General features: G+C 47.5%; 1 protein-coding gene across 1 annotated transcript in view; it reads left to right on the top strand.

Annotated features, from left to right (window-relative positions):
* LOC129083299 (ubiquitin carboxyl-terminal hydrolase 7-like) overlaps positions 1-17276 on the top strand; it is a 67595-nt gene that overhangs the window by 18654 nt on the left and 31665 nt on the right. The window contains exons 2-3 of the mRNA XM_054589145.1: positions 3790-3957; positions 4110-4497. Of these exons, the coding sequence (XP_054445120.1) occupies positions 3790-3957; positions 4110-4497 (556 nt within the window). The remainder of the gene's footprint in view (positions 1-3789; positions 3958-4109; positions 4498-17276) is intronic.

Raw genomic sequence — 17276 nt, 5'->3', positions numbered from 1 at the left:
GATTTTTAAAATTGATTTTCTTGAAAGAGGAAGGGAGGGAGAGAGAGACAGAGGGGGTAGACAGACAGAGAAAAACAATGATTTGTTGTCCCACTTATGTGTGCATTCATTGGTTGATTCTTGTATATAAGTCGAACCCACAATCTTGATGTATCTGGAGAATGCTCTACCAACTGAGCTCCTAGGCCAGGCCAGGACTGTTTTTGAGTTTATGAGCTTTTTTTTTCTTTTCTTTTCTTCTTCTTTTTTTAATAAATAAGAACCCAGCATCTGCACGCACACCTGGCCAACCATGAGCAGTCATTCTAGCAAAAAGCTTGCATTAACATTTTGCTATTTCACAGCAGAGAATGTTGATCACATGACTTTAGCTACCCTGTGCTCATTTCTGCCGTTCATCTAACATCAGGTAGCGCAGTCCCTGACACACAGCTACTCCACCTATAAACAGTTCTGAGTGAAAAGGTGGTAGGTGAGGAACTGAGGGCTGGGGTATCATCTCATTTTGCCCTTGCTCTTAAAATAACCATTTTATAACCTCTGGATTGTGAGTGTTTCAATAAAGTGTTAGTATTTCATATGATTTGCACAATAGTCCCTTTAGGCAGAAACTTTTTCCCATTTCCCTGACAGGAAAGTTAAGTTTGGTGAGAGGTTAAATCAACTTCCCCAGTTCAAGTTTGCAGAACCCCCACCTGGATCATCTGGTTCTGAATCCTGTAGCTCCTCACCTCCCACCCCCAAAATTGCTTCTAGCTGCATAACCTTGGCAAATGTCTTATCTCCTCTAAACCCAGATCCTTTTGACTAACCTTGTGGTTGGGGTTTAGGTCATCTTTCCAGGTATGGGTTTTCTAAGAATTTAAATATCCTGAAAAAAAACCAGAAAACAACTCTGCTAACTTCCATTTCTTCTCTGACACTTCCATTTAATTATTTCAGACCCTGACCAACATACTTTCCAGGTAGATAAATATTTTGGTTCTCAAGAAGAAAAACCAACCCACTGTTTATGCCAAGTCATGGCACGGGCCCTGGGAGCAGCAAAATATGTTTTGCTGTGAGAGTAATGATAGGGTAGTCCCTTCCTACGTTTGACTGACTCTACTTAATGACAAGTCAGCTACTCCAGCGGTTCCTGTCTTCCTGGTTTTCCCTCTTGTTCTTATGTCCCTGGTTTCTGAACTAGGGTAGTGGGTATGAAATTATAAAAAACTGACAATGATCAAAAATGGTGCCCTCAGTCCTATCCCCCTTTGGAACTCTCCAGGTCCTTTGAGCCATCTTGGCATTAATCCTCCCAGGAAGCTAGCATTACTCAGCTGATTCCAATCTTCTGTGGAGTTCTTCAATACCCCTTCTGCCTGCAAATGGACTTTATGGCTAATGCAGATGTAATTCCACCAAAGGAAGAAGAAAACAGGCTAGCACAGAACTCTGGAATAATTGAATCCAGGCCTTCTTGGTAGGCCTCAAAGGGCGCTCATATTGCTTTTCTAGTAGCTGTGGTGGCCTGGAAATGAACTCTACACTCGAGTCAAAAATCTGAGAGTGATGCCTGATTTTTTAAAAAAGATTTTATTTATTTTTAGAGAGAGAAGAAGAGGGGGAGAAAGAGAGTGAGAGAAACATTGATCAGTTGCCTCTCTTACGCACCCTGACCGGGGACCCAACTTACAATCCAGGCCTGTGCCCTGATATGTGCCCAGGAATCGAACCAGCAACTCTTCACTTTGCAGAACAATGCCCAACCAACTGAGCCACACCAGTCAGGGCATGATGCTTGATTCTCCTTTTTCCCTTCCATGAAGCTCCGGTGTATCTGTAAGTCCAGGCAATTTCATCTGCCAACTTACCTAAACCTGTCCTCTTTTCTCCATCTCCAGTACCCTAGTCCAATCTATCTCCATCTCTTGTCTAGACTGTAAACAGTCTCCATTCTCTTCTTCCTTACTCATTATTTTCCTCTGCAAGATACTCTTTTAAAAAGTTTTATTGTGATATGATTTGCATACCATACAATTCACCCATTTAAAGTGTACAATTCAATAATTTTTAGTATATTTACAGAATTGGGCAACCATTACCAGAATCAAATTTCAGGATATTTTCATTATCCCCAAAAGAAATCCTGTATCAAACCCTTAGCTCCCCAGTCCTCAATCTACTTCCTGTTTCTAGAGGTTGATTTACCTGCTCTGGACATTTTATATAATTGGAATCAAACACTACATGGTATTTTTTTCCTTCTGGCTTCTTTCACTCAGCACATTGTTTTCAAGGCTCATGCAGTTGTAGCCTCTGCCAGTGCCTCATTCTTTTTTATTGCCAAATAGTATTTCCTTGTATGGGTATACAACATGTAATTATACATCATGCAAGGTATCCTTTTTACTCCTCATAATTTCCTGCTTGGTTTTGAACCCAGTGATGAAGATCAGGTGGACCACTGTAGAACTCAATAGGCATGTATTCTCCCTGCTACCCCTTCTGCTGCCAAAGAGTCCTTTCTGCCATCCCCCAAGTCTCTAGAGAGCTGGAGAGGATTCCTTAGACTCTGATGAGTGTCTATTAGCATTTGTGAAAATTTGTGTGAATAACAACACCTCTTCAGAATCTGGGGGTGACCAGGGGCTAGAACTGAACCATACTGAAGTAACTACTTCCTCTCTTTGCTTACTTCTTTCTTCCAGAAGGAATTTAACTAGTGGGTAACCTTCAAGTGTATGAAATGCTTGAGGGGATCCAGTCACATTCCACAAATATTCCCTGAGCACTTGCTGTGTCCCAGGCAGTTGGGATACCCCAGTATCCCAAACATCTTTTGTGGGCAGGGATATGGACAGTAAATAAACTGAAGAAAAATACAGAAAAAGGAGATAGAAAGTTGGCAAGTGGGACAGGAACAATTTCATGGTCTTTTAGCGTAAAATTACATCCTAACTTGAGACAGTCACTTAGACATACAGGAATGTAGAGATGTGTATTCTTTTCCTGAATTCTCTCATTCACCCATACTGCCTTGGTTGTCATGGAAAAGTTGAGATCCTAAATCACCAGTCTCTCAAGGATCGGAGTGAGGTGATAGCATGGAAAATAATCCGCTGAGTGTCTCCAGGAATGAGGGAGATTCTAGGTGAACCATAGCCAGACTGGGCTGAGGGAAGGGAATAGGCTAATGCCAAATAAAAGGTATTTGGACTGGTTTTGAGGGACTAAACTTTTCTGGTTGGTGAGAAAGTAAGTTCTCTCAAGTTAGGTATTAGGTGAATAAATCATAGATCGGTTTAGGGGTGCTAAATAATAACAGAAACTGCTAGCAGGGCCTTGACTCCTCTCTCTGTTCAGGGCCCTCTTCTAAGCAGCGTAGGGCAACATCAGCTACTTGCCCAAGGTCACAGGCTGGGAGCAGGTTTTCGGCCCCTACCTCTGACCACCACTCTGGCTCTTTCTGGCTGACCAAATCCCCGGGATAGGACAGATTCCGGGGCACTCACCCTCCTAGGGTTGGGGGCTCTGGATTACCCACACTGAGGGTCTCCGGGCCCAAACAGACCTCGGGGCTCAGGGGCAGGCACCGAAGGCCGGGGCTAAGCGCGGTGGGCATCGCTGGGGACCGCTGACCTAGGAGGCAGCGGTGGTGGCGGGCGGGCCACTCTCGGCTCCACCTCCTCTACTCCGCCTCCTGTTCCCGCCTCCGCCCCGCCCTCCTGCCGGCGTCTGCCCGCCCATCGACTCTCTTCGCTCGCTAGCTTGCTCTCGGCCCCCCATGCGGATGTGACATTTCAGGCCGCCGCCATTTTGAGGACGAGCCGAGCCGAGCCGCCGGGCGCCGCGTCCGCTGCCGAAGCCCCAACCACGACGCCGAGGACGCGTAGGCCCCAGCCCCCAGAGCGCGCCCGGCCCGTCGCCCGCCTGCGCCGCCGCCGCCGCTCCCGCCGGCCCCAGGCCCCGCAGGCCCGCAGCACCAGGCCAGGCCTCCTGCCCGCCGCGCCCGGCCCGAGGCGGGGCTGACTCCGCGGCCCCCGCCCGGCCGCCCTCCGCCCCCGGCCGGCCCGCAGCCCCGCAGCCCCGGCCCCGGCGGCGGGAGGCGGGCCCCGCGGCGGCAGCGGCGGCGGCGGCGGCGGCCGCATCCAGCGACGAGGCCACCCGGCCCGGCCCGCCGGCCGTCCGCCCGCCTCGGCGCCGAGATTGGGCGAATCGCGAGCAAGTACGTGCGCGTCTCCCTGCCGCCGCCGCCGCCGCCGCCCGCCGCGGGCCGCCCCGGGGCCACCTCCGACGACGCGCGGGAGGAGGAGGAGGAGGCCGCCCCGCCGCCGCCGCCGCCGCCGCCGCCGCCCCGGCTCGCCGTCTCCCGCCCGCCGGGCTCGCATCCCCGACCCCCGGCCGCAGGCGAGGCCCAGGCCGCGGCCGACATGAACCACCAGCAGCAGCAGCAGCAGCAGCAGAAAGCGGGCGAGCAGCAGCTGAGCGAGCCCGAGGACATGGAGATGGAAGGTGAGGCCCGCGGGCGGCAGCGGCGGGGCTGGGAGCGCCTTCCATTGTGGCCGGGGGGAGCCGCGGGAGCCACGCGGGGGGCTCGCCATCTTTAAAGCAGGCCCGGGCGGCTGGCCCGACCCGGCGAGGCTGCAGCGTCATGCCGGGCCAGCGGGCCCCCGCCCCGCTCATTGTCCGGACACCGGGCGGCCTCCCCGGCACAAAGCGCTCGGAGTTGTAAATTAGGGCGCTCCGCCCGCGGAGCGACGCAGGCGTTTTCTCGCTGCTGGCGGCTGCCCCGCCGCCCGGGTGGGGAGCTAGGCTCCCGGGACCGTCCCGCTTGTCGGGCGTCTCTGGGGCCTGCTGGTCTGGCCTGGTTTTGTCTGGTAAGCTCGGAAACTCGATCTCCGTGTACGCGGAGCTCGCCGGCACCTGCTCCTCCGGTGCGCTCCGGAGAGCCCACCGGGATTAGCGAAGGTCCCACAGATCGCTTTAAAACACTTGCCAGAGTCGGGCTTCGTTTTGAAACAGCTGCCAGGAATGCAGATGTTCTCAGCCTTTGGACTGGCCCAGAGTTGGGAGCCAGGCGCTCGCGGTTTGTAAGTTAACTGCGTTTCGGGGAGTTTGGTCCCCTGCTGTGAACGGTGCAGTCAGCATCCGGCCAGGTGTGTGTTTGAAACTACGCGAAAGCCCCGCCACACATGGCTGCGTACATCCGCATCAAACCTGACTCGGAAGGTAACTAACTTTCTGCCCATGGGGCAGCCCTTTTCCAAGGTACTGTACTTTGAGGTTTAAGGTCTCGATTAGAAGGTTTGTAGAGGCACTGAAAGGGAAAGGAAAGAGTCTTTGACTTACATTAGCCCAAGCAGAGTTGGTCATTGGAAGGCATTTTTCATTTCTTATGGCGCCAAGTATAAGAGGGTAAAGTCAAAACTGTCTTAAAAGTTTCCTTACACCTTGAGAAGCCAGACTGGCAGCTGTCAAAGGGGGGCACTTAAATGAATCTGGCATTGAATGTTTCGTTCTTGATTTGCTTTTAGCAAGGGATCTTGAGTTGCATAAATAAATGGAGGTACTAAGGAAACTGGGGAAAGAAGCTCTTGTCGTGTGGGGTGGGCTGCACGCATCCGGCGTCGTGAGCTGGTTGGTGGGAATACTTACCATGACTGATACTCCCCTGTGAATAACTTACTGTCAATAATTGGATGTTGACTGAAAAACTGGCTTGCCAAATTGAAAAAGGCCAAGTGGCAGAGGTGCCTGCAGAAAGCACTTCCCAGTGGCACTGACAATGGCAGTAATGGGGGCAGGAGAGCCGAGCCCGCGCCAAGGACTGGGCTATCTATTTCATTTGGCCCCAGTAAGGCGTCGCTTTTGCAGAGCTTTTGGCTAGTGTGATTCATCCAATAGCTGAAAGGATACATTGCTGGGAGAATTTTGTATATTCCTTTGACGCTACATAACAAAAAGGATAGCTTTTCAGTTTCTTTTTCAAGTATTACCCAGTCAGGACAAATCCAATACTGCTAGCATATCGATTTCCCACCTACATTGCCTTACCTCTTTTCAGGTGTTTTTGAATACTAATGAAAGAATTAATAGTAAGCACGGAAATCACTAAAGAGTGTATGCAGCACGAAACTTTGTCTTTGGGAGAAATGTTCATGTCCACAAGTTTCAAGGACTTTTCTATAACACTAGAGAATGTTGAGTAATGGAAGAATTTTCAGAAGTTTGTACCTGCTTCCAAGACTACATTATTTTCTTGTGGAGTTTTATTTTCATATCAGGGTTTGCATTGGAAAGGTCACCCCCCAAAATGATTCTTTTGCAGATTTACTAGAATCTCAAAGTGAATGGCAAATGTTGCAGTTAACACTGATTCCTGAAATGTAAGAAACTTGTTTCTTTTGAATGGGGCTCTCATTCAGATTCATCATCCAGAAGTACCTTGTCTTTGTCAGGCTTGGGGTTTTTGACACTCTGTGAGCACCCAGGTGTGTGTGGTTGAAAAGCTGCTTGTGTATTAGGCAGACTATTTCTGCCTTTCTTAGCCTTCCCAACTCCTAAAATATGGTTCAAAGTTTATATACAGTGTGGGGCAAAAGTAGGTTTACAGTTGTGAGTATGCAAAAGCATAGTTTATTCTTGTGTTATTATTTATCGTATTTTCCATATGACTAGCTGTAAACCCACTTTTGCCCCACCTGATATTGTAGTTTAGGATTAGGAAGATCCTGCTGAAAAGCCAGCAGGATGGGATTTAGTTCTTACGACGTCTTTTTGGCTCCATATGCCAGGCTATGATAGTTACTTGCACCTGTTTAGCATCTTTGCCTAGATTCCAGTAGAATCAGCAGCTGGAATCTCAGGTGGCTGATCAGCTTGAGGAAGGGAAGGCTTTGTCAGCTAGCATTCTGCCCGCCCCTCCTAGGCAGTGTGGTTTCGAAGAGTCTGGAAGACTGGTTTGGTTGGTTGTTTTTCCTGTCAGTAGGTCAGTGTTAGTATGAGCTCCTCCTGGTTCACTTTATTGGGGTTGCATTTGCTCTTGACTGAACTCCACACAGTCCTTGCATATCTGCTGGAGAAGAACAGCACTGAGGATTAGTTACGTTAAAAATTGCTTTCTCTGAGCAGTAAGGAAAGTTATGAAAGATGAAGGGGAGCGAGGGAAAAGATGGGGCATTTAGTTGAGGTCAGTACCACGTGCTTCCGGTAAGGCCTGAAGCAACCAATAACATTTCAAGTTGCAAGGCATATGGAGCTCCGGAGGTGGTAGCACTTGTAGGTCTGGCCAGGAATGAACTTGCTCGGCAGTTTATTTATTCACTAACTCAGAGGCGGTGCAGGCTGTTGAAAGAATGACTTGCATAGGCCTCTGCCCTGTAAGTACTTTGGTGTGAGTACTTTGGAGAGGTGATAATCTAGGCTGTGTTATGCCCTGTCAACAGGAAGTTTTCCCAAGGCCTTGTTTCTGCTGCATAGACTGGCTAGCACAAATGTAAATATCTTCATGTTTGTTCCCTGTTCTGTTTCTTCTGCCCTTGTGAGCAGTCTCTGTTTCTGAGCGTAATCTCTGAGACTAATTGGGACAGACAATTTTGTTTGACTTGTACAGCACTCAGACCACTGCTCTCAGGGACACCAAGCTGGGGGCAAATCAGTGAGTCAGTCATCTGCAGTTTCTGAAAAGTGACCACTACCTTCCATGTTTTTTGTTTTGGGAGGTAACAGTGGTGAGTTTCTTTTTCTTTCAAACTTGTGTGGGTTGATGGAGCTTTAAGTTACTTTTCTGCTAATGAAGGTTTGGGAGTAGAAAGTGAGTTCTCTTGCACACATGGACCCAATAAAAACAAACTTGTGCATTTTTTTAAATATGTAAGACGTTTCCTTTTCAAATAGCACTGTAATAAGACAAATAATATTCGATTTACCAAAAAGTCTGTTTAGTTATTTCTATAAAATGAAAGACACATTTTTCGTGTTCACCAATAAATAACTATTGATTGCATATTTTGAGAGTGTGGTCTGGCTTCTAGTGGGTAGAGGCCAGGGGTGCTGCTAAATGTCTTCCAATGCTTAAGACAGCCCCACAGAAAAGAATTATTGGGCCAAAATAATCAGTAGAACAAGAAACATCACAAACCACTTTTGACCTGTTGGATCAGTCGCAGCTCCATCATACAAGGCATAAGTTTTTTTTTTGTTTTTTGTTTTTGCATTTCAGTTGTGTTCTTACCTTTCATGAAATAATAAAGCATACTATACTAAAAATGTTGCATATTTTCTTCCATCTTCACTATTAAAATGGCTGCAAAAATTGTCACCAATTTTGATTAAAAAAATGCACACTGATAGGACACCTGTCACAATAAAATTAACAAAATTGTTTGGAATGAAGTGAAAGACAACTAAACACTATTAGGGCCATCATACAGGGAAAAAAATGAACTTTTTGGCCAACCCAATATGAGAATGTTGATTTTATTCACAAAGTGGCTTGTGTTGGTAAAAGAATTTTGTGAAGTTACAAAGTGAACTGCAACATGGAGAACTCAGAAGAAACATAGAAGAAATTAGGCCAAACCTGGAAACATAATCTGATGTGAGCCTGTCAGGTTTTGAACAGATTGGAAACTACTCCCACAGGCATCTTCATTTCAGGCTGCTGATAGTGATTATCTGTAAACAAATAAAAGATTGATATGGCAGCAAATATGTAAGAAGAAAGTAGGTACTTTCCCTTGTTTTTCGTTCTTTTGGAATTGGTTTTGGGGGAAGAGGCCCTTGAAAATTGTGGTGGGGCAGCATGGTGACTGAGATTACCGGTTTAGAGCCAGGCCTGGCTTTTAACGTGGACTTTGCCTTCTAATTGTTGTGTGACTTCATGCATGTTGCTTAAGCTATTGGTGACTCAGTTTCTTCATCCTTGAAAAGGAGGCCAATTCTGTCTTGCAAGGTTGTGAGGGTGAAGACAGCGTATGTAAAGTGCCGGGCACCGAGGTGGGAGACGTGCAGTCGATAGTATCGCTGTGATAGGCAAACCTCTGCACCTGAGGAAGGATAAAGGCTGCCAGACCCAGGTGGGGCAAGTTGATTTTTGGTGGTACGCAAGGACGTCCCAGGGTAATTACATCCTAGCATGAATTAGGAAGGAAACATAACCAGGCTCAAACTAAGCAATATTATTTATGAAATTTTGGGCTTGATGTGCCTAAATAGGTATTCAAGGCCAGTGGTATAAATAGTTTGAGAAAGATTAAGTGGATAATAGGGGAGGTGAGTGGATTTGGTGTGTTGTGACATTGGTACTGAAGCTTGGTCAACTTCACAGGGTTCTAGAGTATTCTTGTTCTTGCACTAGTGTTGGGTCTTCTAAAGATGAATTTGAGGTTGAGCATCAGGTTGAAGCAGGCAGCCAGGTCACCAAGCCTCCAGGCTTTCAGAGTTGGCCTTGAATTCTCTCTGGATCCCTATATCCCGTTACCACGCCCTTTTGGTTTTCCAGCACCGCCCTACAGCAAGGCTCCTGTTGGCTCCCGGCAGGACCTTGCAGTAGCCTTCTTACCCGGGAAGGGTGGTCTCCGCTTCCACCCTTCCTGATTCCCACACAGCTACGAAAACAGACTGCCCACAGGAGTGCTTGGCCCTGTCACTGCCCTGCTTCAAGGGACTCCGATGTGCTGCCTTCCCTGTAGAGGGTCAGTCACACAGCCCAGTGTAGGCCGTCCGGGTCCTCGGGATAGCCTCAGTCTCCTTTGTACTTCAGGCTCCCAGCAACACAATGCGTTGCATAGGGTATGGCTCTGGGTTCTGGGCCCCACAGTGGCGTACATGGCGACGCGATAGGTTCTGTTCCTGGAGCGCACAGGACAGACAACCCAGGAAGAGGTCAACACCCACTCAGGTGCCACCTTTTCCCTAAACCTTCCCGGTCACCTCAGCTACGTCCCTGCTCAAGAGCCATGACAGCCTTTTGCCCCAGGTGCTACCTGTGAAGTTGTCACTCGTATACCCATCTTCCTCACTGTTGGATTGTTTGTGCCAAAGGTGACCATCTCAAGTTTCTTTTTTGTTAAGCGCACTTGTGGATGATACTCCTCCAGGAAGCAGTGACTCTAAGGGTAAACGGTACTAGAGGAGTTGGCTGGCTGGTTGGCTGGCCAGCTGGCCGGCAAGGTGGTATGTGAAAGAGAGCGCCGAAGCCATAAACCAATATTGCTCTAATAGCTGCTAATTCAGTTTTATTGCTTTTAACGTAACTTGCTTCAAATGACCGTTTTGATCCTTTTGGAAGAAAAAGTTTGCTTTCTAGATAAAGACATTGGCCGACTATCATAAATTACTGAAGATTTCTTTTGAGTATTTTCAAATTTGTTTTTGTTATTCTTGGTTTTGGGATGAGCATTTTGTGGCCTGGGTTCTCCTGCTTGATTTCCAAGGCAAAGAAATTTTATTGAAGACTGAGAGTTGTAGCAGGGTATTTCTTGGCATATACTGTGACAGATTCAATACTAACTGTCACCTGCTTCATAAACTTCTTGTTCTGAGCAAATTTGGACTTGGGGAAGTTGGAGGAAGCGGGATTGTAAGTGTCATGTGTAGGAAAGAAAGTTATGCCATTTGTCTAGTGTGAGTGAACACATGCTTTGGCTAATGAGAAGTCAGATGTGTTGAAATTCTCTTGAGGAGAAGCAGGCTTCCTTCTCTGTGAGCTGGTGATTTAAGCTTGGAAGTTGGGAACGGAGGTAATTAGAAAGTTTCTCATGTAGGGAGATACACTAACCCTGGCAAGAGCCGAATGCCTCCAGAACTTGATGACAGGTTAAGTGAGGCCAGCAAGAAAGAGGGGCCTCTGGGAGAACAGCCCCTGAGAAATAATGTCATTGTCTGCATTGTCGGGTGGACAGGAGCTGGGAGGAGAAGACCACATGGGTTACAATGACGGATGGTTCACTGCCTGGTGCTGGCTGGGCCGGGCCCTCACCAGGCTGTGCAAATGCCACATTGAAGGCAGTTTAGTTCTTGGTCAGCTGTTGAGGCGTGGGGACAACTGTTGGGAGGTCATAGCTGTTAACATTCCCAGAGATGCATCGGTGTCCTTTCAAAGAGCCCAAACTATCCGATTGACTGGAGCTTTATCTACCGAATGTGTGAAATGTGAGTGAATATTGCCTGAGTCTCAAGGTGGTGGTCTTTTTCTCTTTTTTGGGTCATTGAGAATTCAAGTGCTATGGAGAAGGAGGTTCCCTTGTGTGACCACAGCGGTTCTGCCTGCTTTTCCTGCCTGGCACAGAATATTCGAAACCGGCCCTGCCTGTTTTGATTTCATGCCAGCGACTAAATTGGTTTTCCTGACATCCTAATACTGGGAGGGCAGCGTCCTGTGTTATGTTCCAGCTTCCAGAATATCGACCGGGGGAATGCCTAGCTCTCGCAATAAGTTGTTGAACTGGCGTGTGGTTTGGAACGCAGGTGTTGTATGCATTTGTTAGGGTGGCCTGTACTGCAGAGCGAGCTACTCCCTAGGGCGGAGCCACAGGTGTCTGGGTGGTAATCTCCCCTCTCTTGGCCGTCCCTCTTGCCACCGCACTCATGGGTCTTTCAGAAAGAAATGAAGGGAGCACTTCCAGGGGGAAACCATGTGGCATTGCTCTTCTGTGGTGTCTGAGCAGACCCCACCACTCTACAGCCCCTTATAGAGGGCCACTTTTAAAAGGCTTTGGGCTATTTACCGAGAGTTGCAAGTACATTTCCTCCATGTGACTTTTGGGGACTAAATTATATTTCAAGGCCCTTAGTCGACCCTGTGCAATTGCTGTTTTATTTTTACTTTATAGTTTTGAAATTTTATAGAAGTTTATTTGGGCCAAACTGATGACATTGTGGGGAAGCAAGATCTCAGATGCTCCCTGCAATTGCTGTTTCTAAAAGAAGCACGTGTTATTGGTCCTGAACATGTTTAGGTGGTCCAGCTCCTTTGAAAATGTAGGGTAGGTATTTTGAAGTGCTTCTCCTTACAGTTGGTAGTTTATATGAGCTTGGAGGAGACATTATTCAATCAAGTGAATGTGTGAAGTTGCTAAAAACATTCCATAGCCCAGATCAGTGTTTTATAACCATCACAGAATCTTACCGGAAGTCTTCTTCCCAAGGATCTCAGCCTTTTTCTGTGATGGCTTGAGCTTGTGAGGAGTAATGGTGAACAGATAAGGGCCGGAATACCTGACTTAGAGAAAGCCCTCAGAAGTAGCTGGTGGAGTGAGGGTTCTGCGGTTCTTTGTGAGGCCTAGCCTTTGGGCCGTCCCTCCTGTCAGGAGTGGGAGCAGTGGCCTGTGGCTGCTTCTCCAGGTTGGTGTGGTATCTTGTGTGCCCTAGCCAGAAGGGGTCCTCATTTCTCTGGTCTCCAGGTCCCCTGCTGCTGGTACTGGTGGGAACAAACCGAGGTTGCTTTTCTACTTGAGGCCCACCTTTGACCAGAAAGCCACTTGTTTACATATGGGGCATGGGGAGATGACACGTGGGGTACGGTAAAGACTCTTAAGGGCTATTGTGCTGTGCAGTATGGTAGCCACCAGCCGTATGGCTGCGATTTTAAGTTTAGAATAAAATTAAAAATCCCATTCCGCAACCAACTGGCGGCATTTTAAGTGTTGAGTAATCCCACGTGGCGGTGGAAGGTTGCCAGTGAACCCATCAATGCAGAACGTGTTAGTGGCCAGCGCTGGCCTAAACACAGCCCTGGTCTGGTTGGATCTTTGGCTAGAAAGTGTTTCCGGTAGCATTAGTGTCACACTGAATGTTGGAACGTGTTCCAGTATGTCCTGGAGAAGTAAAATTAAAATGAGTAAAAACACTGAAAACTTAGAGATGAGTAGTTCTTGGGCAGACCTTTAGAGCTTGGCTCCTCCAGTTATATGTGGTACAGAACCAGGTGGTTTTCTTTAATTTTGAGTCCACTGTGGACAGACAGCTTCTCAACTGTATTTTGTAGAAAATACAACAATTATTTAATAGTGCAAATTATTTGAGAAGTGAAATAAAATGGACATACAGAATACAAGTCCCAGGTTATTATTAAATTCAAAAAAGATAAAGTTCCATTTTAACAGTTAGAGTTAGAACAAACATACATGGGAAGAAAGGAAAGTATTGCACAAACTATGTTTGTTGAAAGAGTGTGTACAGGCCATTGATAGAAAGAAACGCTATTGCACTCCCCTATATTAGAAGCCTACATGCACACTTTGAAGAGTGCAACTTACATGAATTTTTTTTAAAGGTTTTTTATTCATTTTTAGAGGGGAAGGACGGGAGGAAGAGTGAGAGAAACATCGATGTGAGCGAGAAACATCTATCGGCTTTCTCTCCAACATGCTCAGCCTGCACCCCAGGCCTGTGCCGTGACGGGGAATTGAACCGGGGACCCTTTGCCTTGCAGGACAACGCCCCAGCGATTGAGCCACACCAGTCAGGGCACACGAATAGCTTTTGAAGTGACAAATAATCTCGCTTCCTCCTTGGATGGACAGCATCCCTGCACCGCAGAGAGGATGATGTCTATTCCGACCGCGTCTTTGTTTTACTGATGCTCACGTGAATCATGTGAACCCAGTGCTACAGAGGTAGCAATGAGCATGAGAGAGGTCTTTAAAGAGACTTTCCAAAATTTACCTGTGGACAGCTTCAGCTGTAGCTGATGAACTTAGAGATAAGTGATCTTCCTTTGAACGAAGTGTGTTCTGGGTCCTATCTACTTTTGGATTACAGTTAACAAATTAACCCTAAAGTCTGCCAACTGTAACGTCCTATGTGGCATATGCTACGCCAGTCCCACAACACCCCAGCTGACCCCAGCTGGCCCGTGTTTGGATGTTGCAGGGAAGTGAGATTGCTAAAAAGTGCTTGTTCTTTTTCGTGCAGATCTGCAGAGGGGCACCTGTTCCGAGTCCGCAGAATATCTTTGTTTTCAGCCCACCCCTTTTGCTTTCTGGTTTTCCTTGTGGAATGGTATAGCAGAGGTGACTATGCCACGGGACTGGCCTGAGCTGGGGAAGGGATGGGTCAGCTAAGGAGTCATAGCTGAGTTTGAAAAGAGGGAGTGTCTGGAGAGGTCAGAGGCTGGAGGAGTAGAATGGCAGGATGGGATACGGACCTGACTAGAGGTTTATGATCTGTGGTCGGCAGAATCGTGTCCCCCAAAGAACCCAATCCTCAGAACCTGTAACTGTCACCTACATGGCAAAGGGACTTTGCAGATGTGATTAAGTTAAGAATCCCTAGATGGAGAGATAGTTCAGTATTATCCAGGTGGGCCCACTGTAGTCAGAATGGTCCTTACACATGAAAGGAGTTTGGCGTGCCAGAGTGCGGTGTGGTGTGGTGTGGTGTGGGAGAAAGCCATTGCTGGCTTTGAAGATGGAAGGGGGGGCGGGCAAGGAGTGCAGATGGCCTCTAGAAGCAGGAAAAAGTGAGGAGACAGCTGCTCCCCTTGAACCTCCAAAGGGGACCAAGCCTTTCTCAGACCACAAAGTTAGTTGAGTGAGTCATTTTCAGACTGTTGACCTCTAGAACTGTAAAAGAGTAAGTGTGTGGTATTTAAGCACTAAGTGTGTGCTAATTTGTTTCTGGAGCAGCTGGAAACTAATACGGGATCTACAGAGGTGGGTAAGAAGCAGCAGGTGGGTGCCCAATACTTAGCAGGCTTTTTAACATTAGGGACTGCAGAGAGGCTAGATGAGTACGAGGCCACTAACCTTCACTGTGCCAGGACATGAGATGTGCGGGCTGTACCTGTACTGACTCCTTTGCTCCTTGCTACAACATTGAGATAGATGCAGCCAGAGCAAAACAAGACATTGAGCAAGTTGCATTTCTCAGGGGCAGTGATGAGATTTGAACCCACAGCCATTTGCAATTCATCATCGCCCGTAGACACCGTTGGCCATAAAGGTCGTGGACACTGCCTTTTACATTTTTTAAGAAGGTTTTATTTATTTTTAGAGAGAGGGGAAGAGAGGGAGAGAAACATCCAGGTGCGAGAGACAAACATTGATCGGTTGCCTCATGCACGTCCCCACCCTGGGACCTGGCCTGCAACGCAGGCACGTGCCTTGACCGGGAATTGGATTGGCGAACCTCAGGGTTGCGAGCTGATGGTCAGCCCACTGAGCGACACCAGTCAGGCCACTGCTTTTTAACTTAAACACCTCTGCTGCCCTCTCCTGTATTTCTTCCCTCACCACCCCGTACTGGTAAGCTGCAGCTGGGCTTCCTAGTCTGAACATTGCTGTGTGGTTCACCACATGCTTTGAATATAGAAAGTAGCTGCCTGCCCAAGTTGCCTGGGGCCAGCCACCCCTACAGTCAGCAAGTGGAATAGGGTGGCAGAAGACACAGAACAAGATATTGTAGTATGAGTTTTTGGAGGTAGATGATTCCTCCCTCCTTCCAGATTTGAAATAACTGAATCAAATAATCAGTAACATGTTAAAAGACCCTGAGCTGAAATGAATCACCGCTAAAGCAAGCCAGGCGGGGGCTCTGGGTATATGGAGAAGGACCAAGTCTTGTCAGGTGGGGCTCAGCGCGCAAGGGGGCTGCATTTCTACCCAGTTCTGTGGATCTACAGGGTTAGCTAGTGGGGCACCTTAATCCAAGCAGGTATAGACTTGTTCTACTCGGATGCTCCTGTTCCCACAACAGCATCACGGATGAGCAAGCCCGCGCAGATGGGGTGAGCCTGGCTGCTGCCCCTTCTGCCCTGGCTTTGACCAGCTGTGTTTTCCTCCTTTCTTCTAAACCATCTTGTTTCTTTCCCAGTGCAGCACCTTTCACCAGGTAGAAGGGATGCTGGGTCGGAAGTAGCAGAGCTCTGGGGTTGCTTAGCTGGGCGGGGGGTCGAAAGGAACGAGGTGACTTCAGAGGCCTGGCGTCCTTGCCTCACTCACCCCCAGCTCGCTGTGCAGTATTTTTGTTTTTGTGGTATATTTTGAATGTTTTCTTTTGGGGTGGCTTTTCCTGACAGGGAATTTGAAAGTAGGACCTCTGTCTTCACAGGTAACTTTGGTAAGCACGTTTAGTCTATAAAGTGATTGTAGCAGTCAAAAACGGTAGCAAAACAGTTTAAAATGTGCAGAAAGGCTCACTTGGCTTGATGCCAGTGTTTGCCTGTTAGGTCACTGATTGGAGAAAGCTTAAATAAATGTGGCTTTTTGTTCTTAGTTTCCCTGAATATTGCCTCTGCTCTCACAGTGCAATGTGAGACCCATCTCCCGTGCATGTGTGAGCAGAGGGGTTTGGGTTTAAGTTTCTGTGATTGCCTGTGAAAGGATGCCTTTTCTGGACATTGCATCAGACGGGTGACTTTAGTCATTGTGCAGGTGGTAGATTTAGGATATTTATTTATTGGCCATCCAGTTGTGAGTGAGTTTCCTCAGGGATAAGATATGCAGATGGGAGACAAATCCTGGCCTCAAGGAACTTGGTGAGGAGTGAAGATGTCCTCAGAGTAAACGATGACACCGAATAATTGCCAATATATTGAGCAGTGGGTTGGCATAGTCTAGATTCTTGGGGGTGTCTGGAGAGGATACAAGTAAGTGAGGTGACCCGTGCACCTCCTAGCGGGGAGCAGAATTGCAAATGGTCCTTGGGGTGACTAGTTCAGCTTCAAGGCACATGGCAGCCAGCTGCACAGCTTCTGTATGTTAGACACAGCAGTGCAAGTTAGTGACAGGTGGCGGTCGCTTGCTTCAGCACTCTCATGTCACTGGAATTGTGATGTTAAAGGTGTGGTTCCTGCTGACTTTTTTAAACATCTGCAGGATTATTCTAAAGTTGGTTATTAATTACATTGAGAGGTGGGGTATAAAGAAAGGGAGAATTAACTACTGCAAATGTAAATGCTTCCTGTTATGCCGGTATTAAAATCTGGTTCCTCTTTTGGTGAAGTCCTGATTGTGTTTTATAAGAAGCCCTTTATTTTTCTTAAAATTTTTTCATTTTGAGTCTGTTGATGTCAGAAGGCACTTTGGTTGTATGATTTTTGTTTTAGGGGAGAGTGTATATTATAGGCTCTAAAGTGAAACCTAGGCTTTAGAGGATGAAGTGATTTCTACACCTGCACTGTCCAGTATTGTGACCTCTAGCCACCTCTGGCTGATTAGGTTTATATTAATGAAATCTACATGTAATTAAATAGTTCCTTAGTCTTCTAGCAGTATTTCAGGAGTTATGTAACCACACCTGACTTGTGGCTTCTATATCAGACAGCACAGCTGTAGAACGTCTGCATG

Source organism: Pteronotus mesoamericanus, unplaced genomic scaffold (genome assembly GCF_021234165.1).
Source record: "Pteronotus mesoamericanus isolate MK-2021 breed Mesoamerican mustached bat unplaced genomic scaffold, CSHL_Meso_final scaffold_167, whole genome shotgun sequence".
NCBI lineage: Eukaryota > Metazoa > Chordata > Mammalia > Chiroptera > Mormoopidae > Pteronotus > Pteronotus mesoamericanus.
Note: the sequence above shows the minus strand (reverse complement) of the source record. Positions and strands in the feature narration are given on the sequence as shown.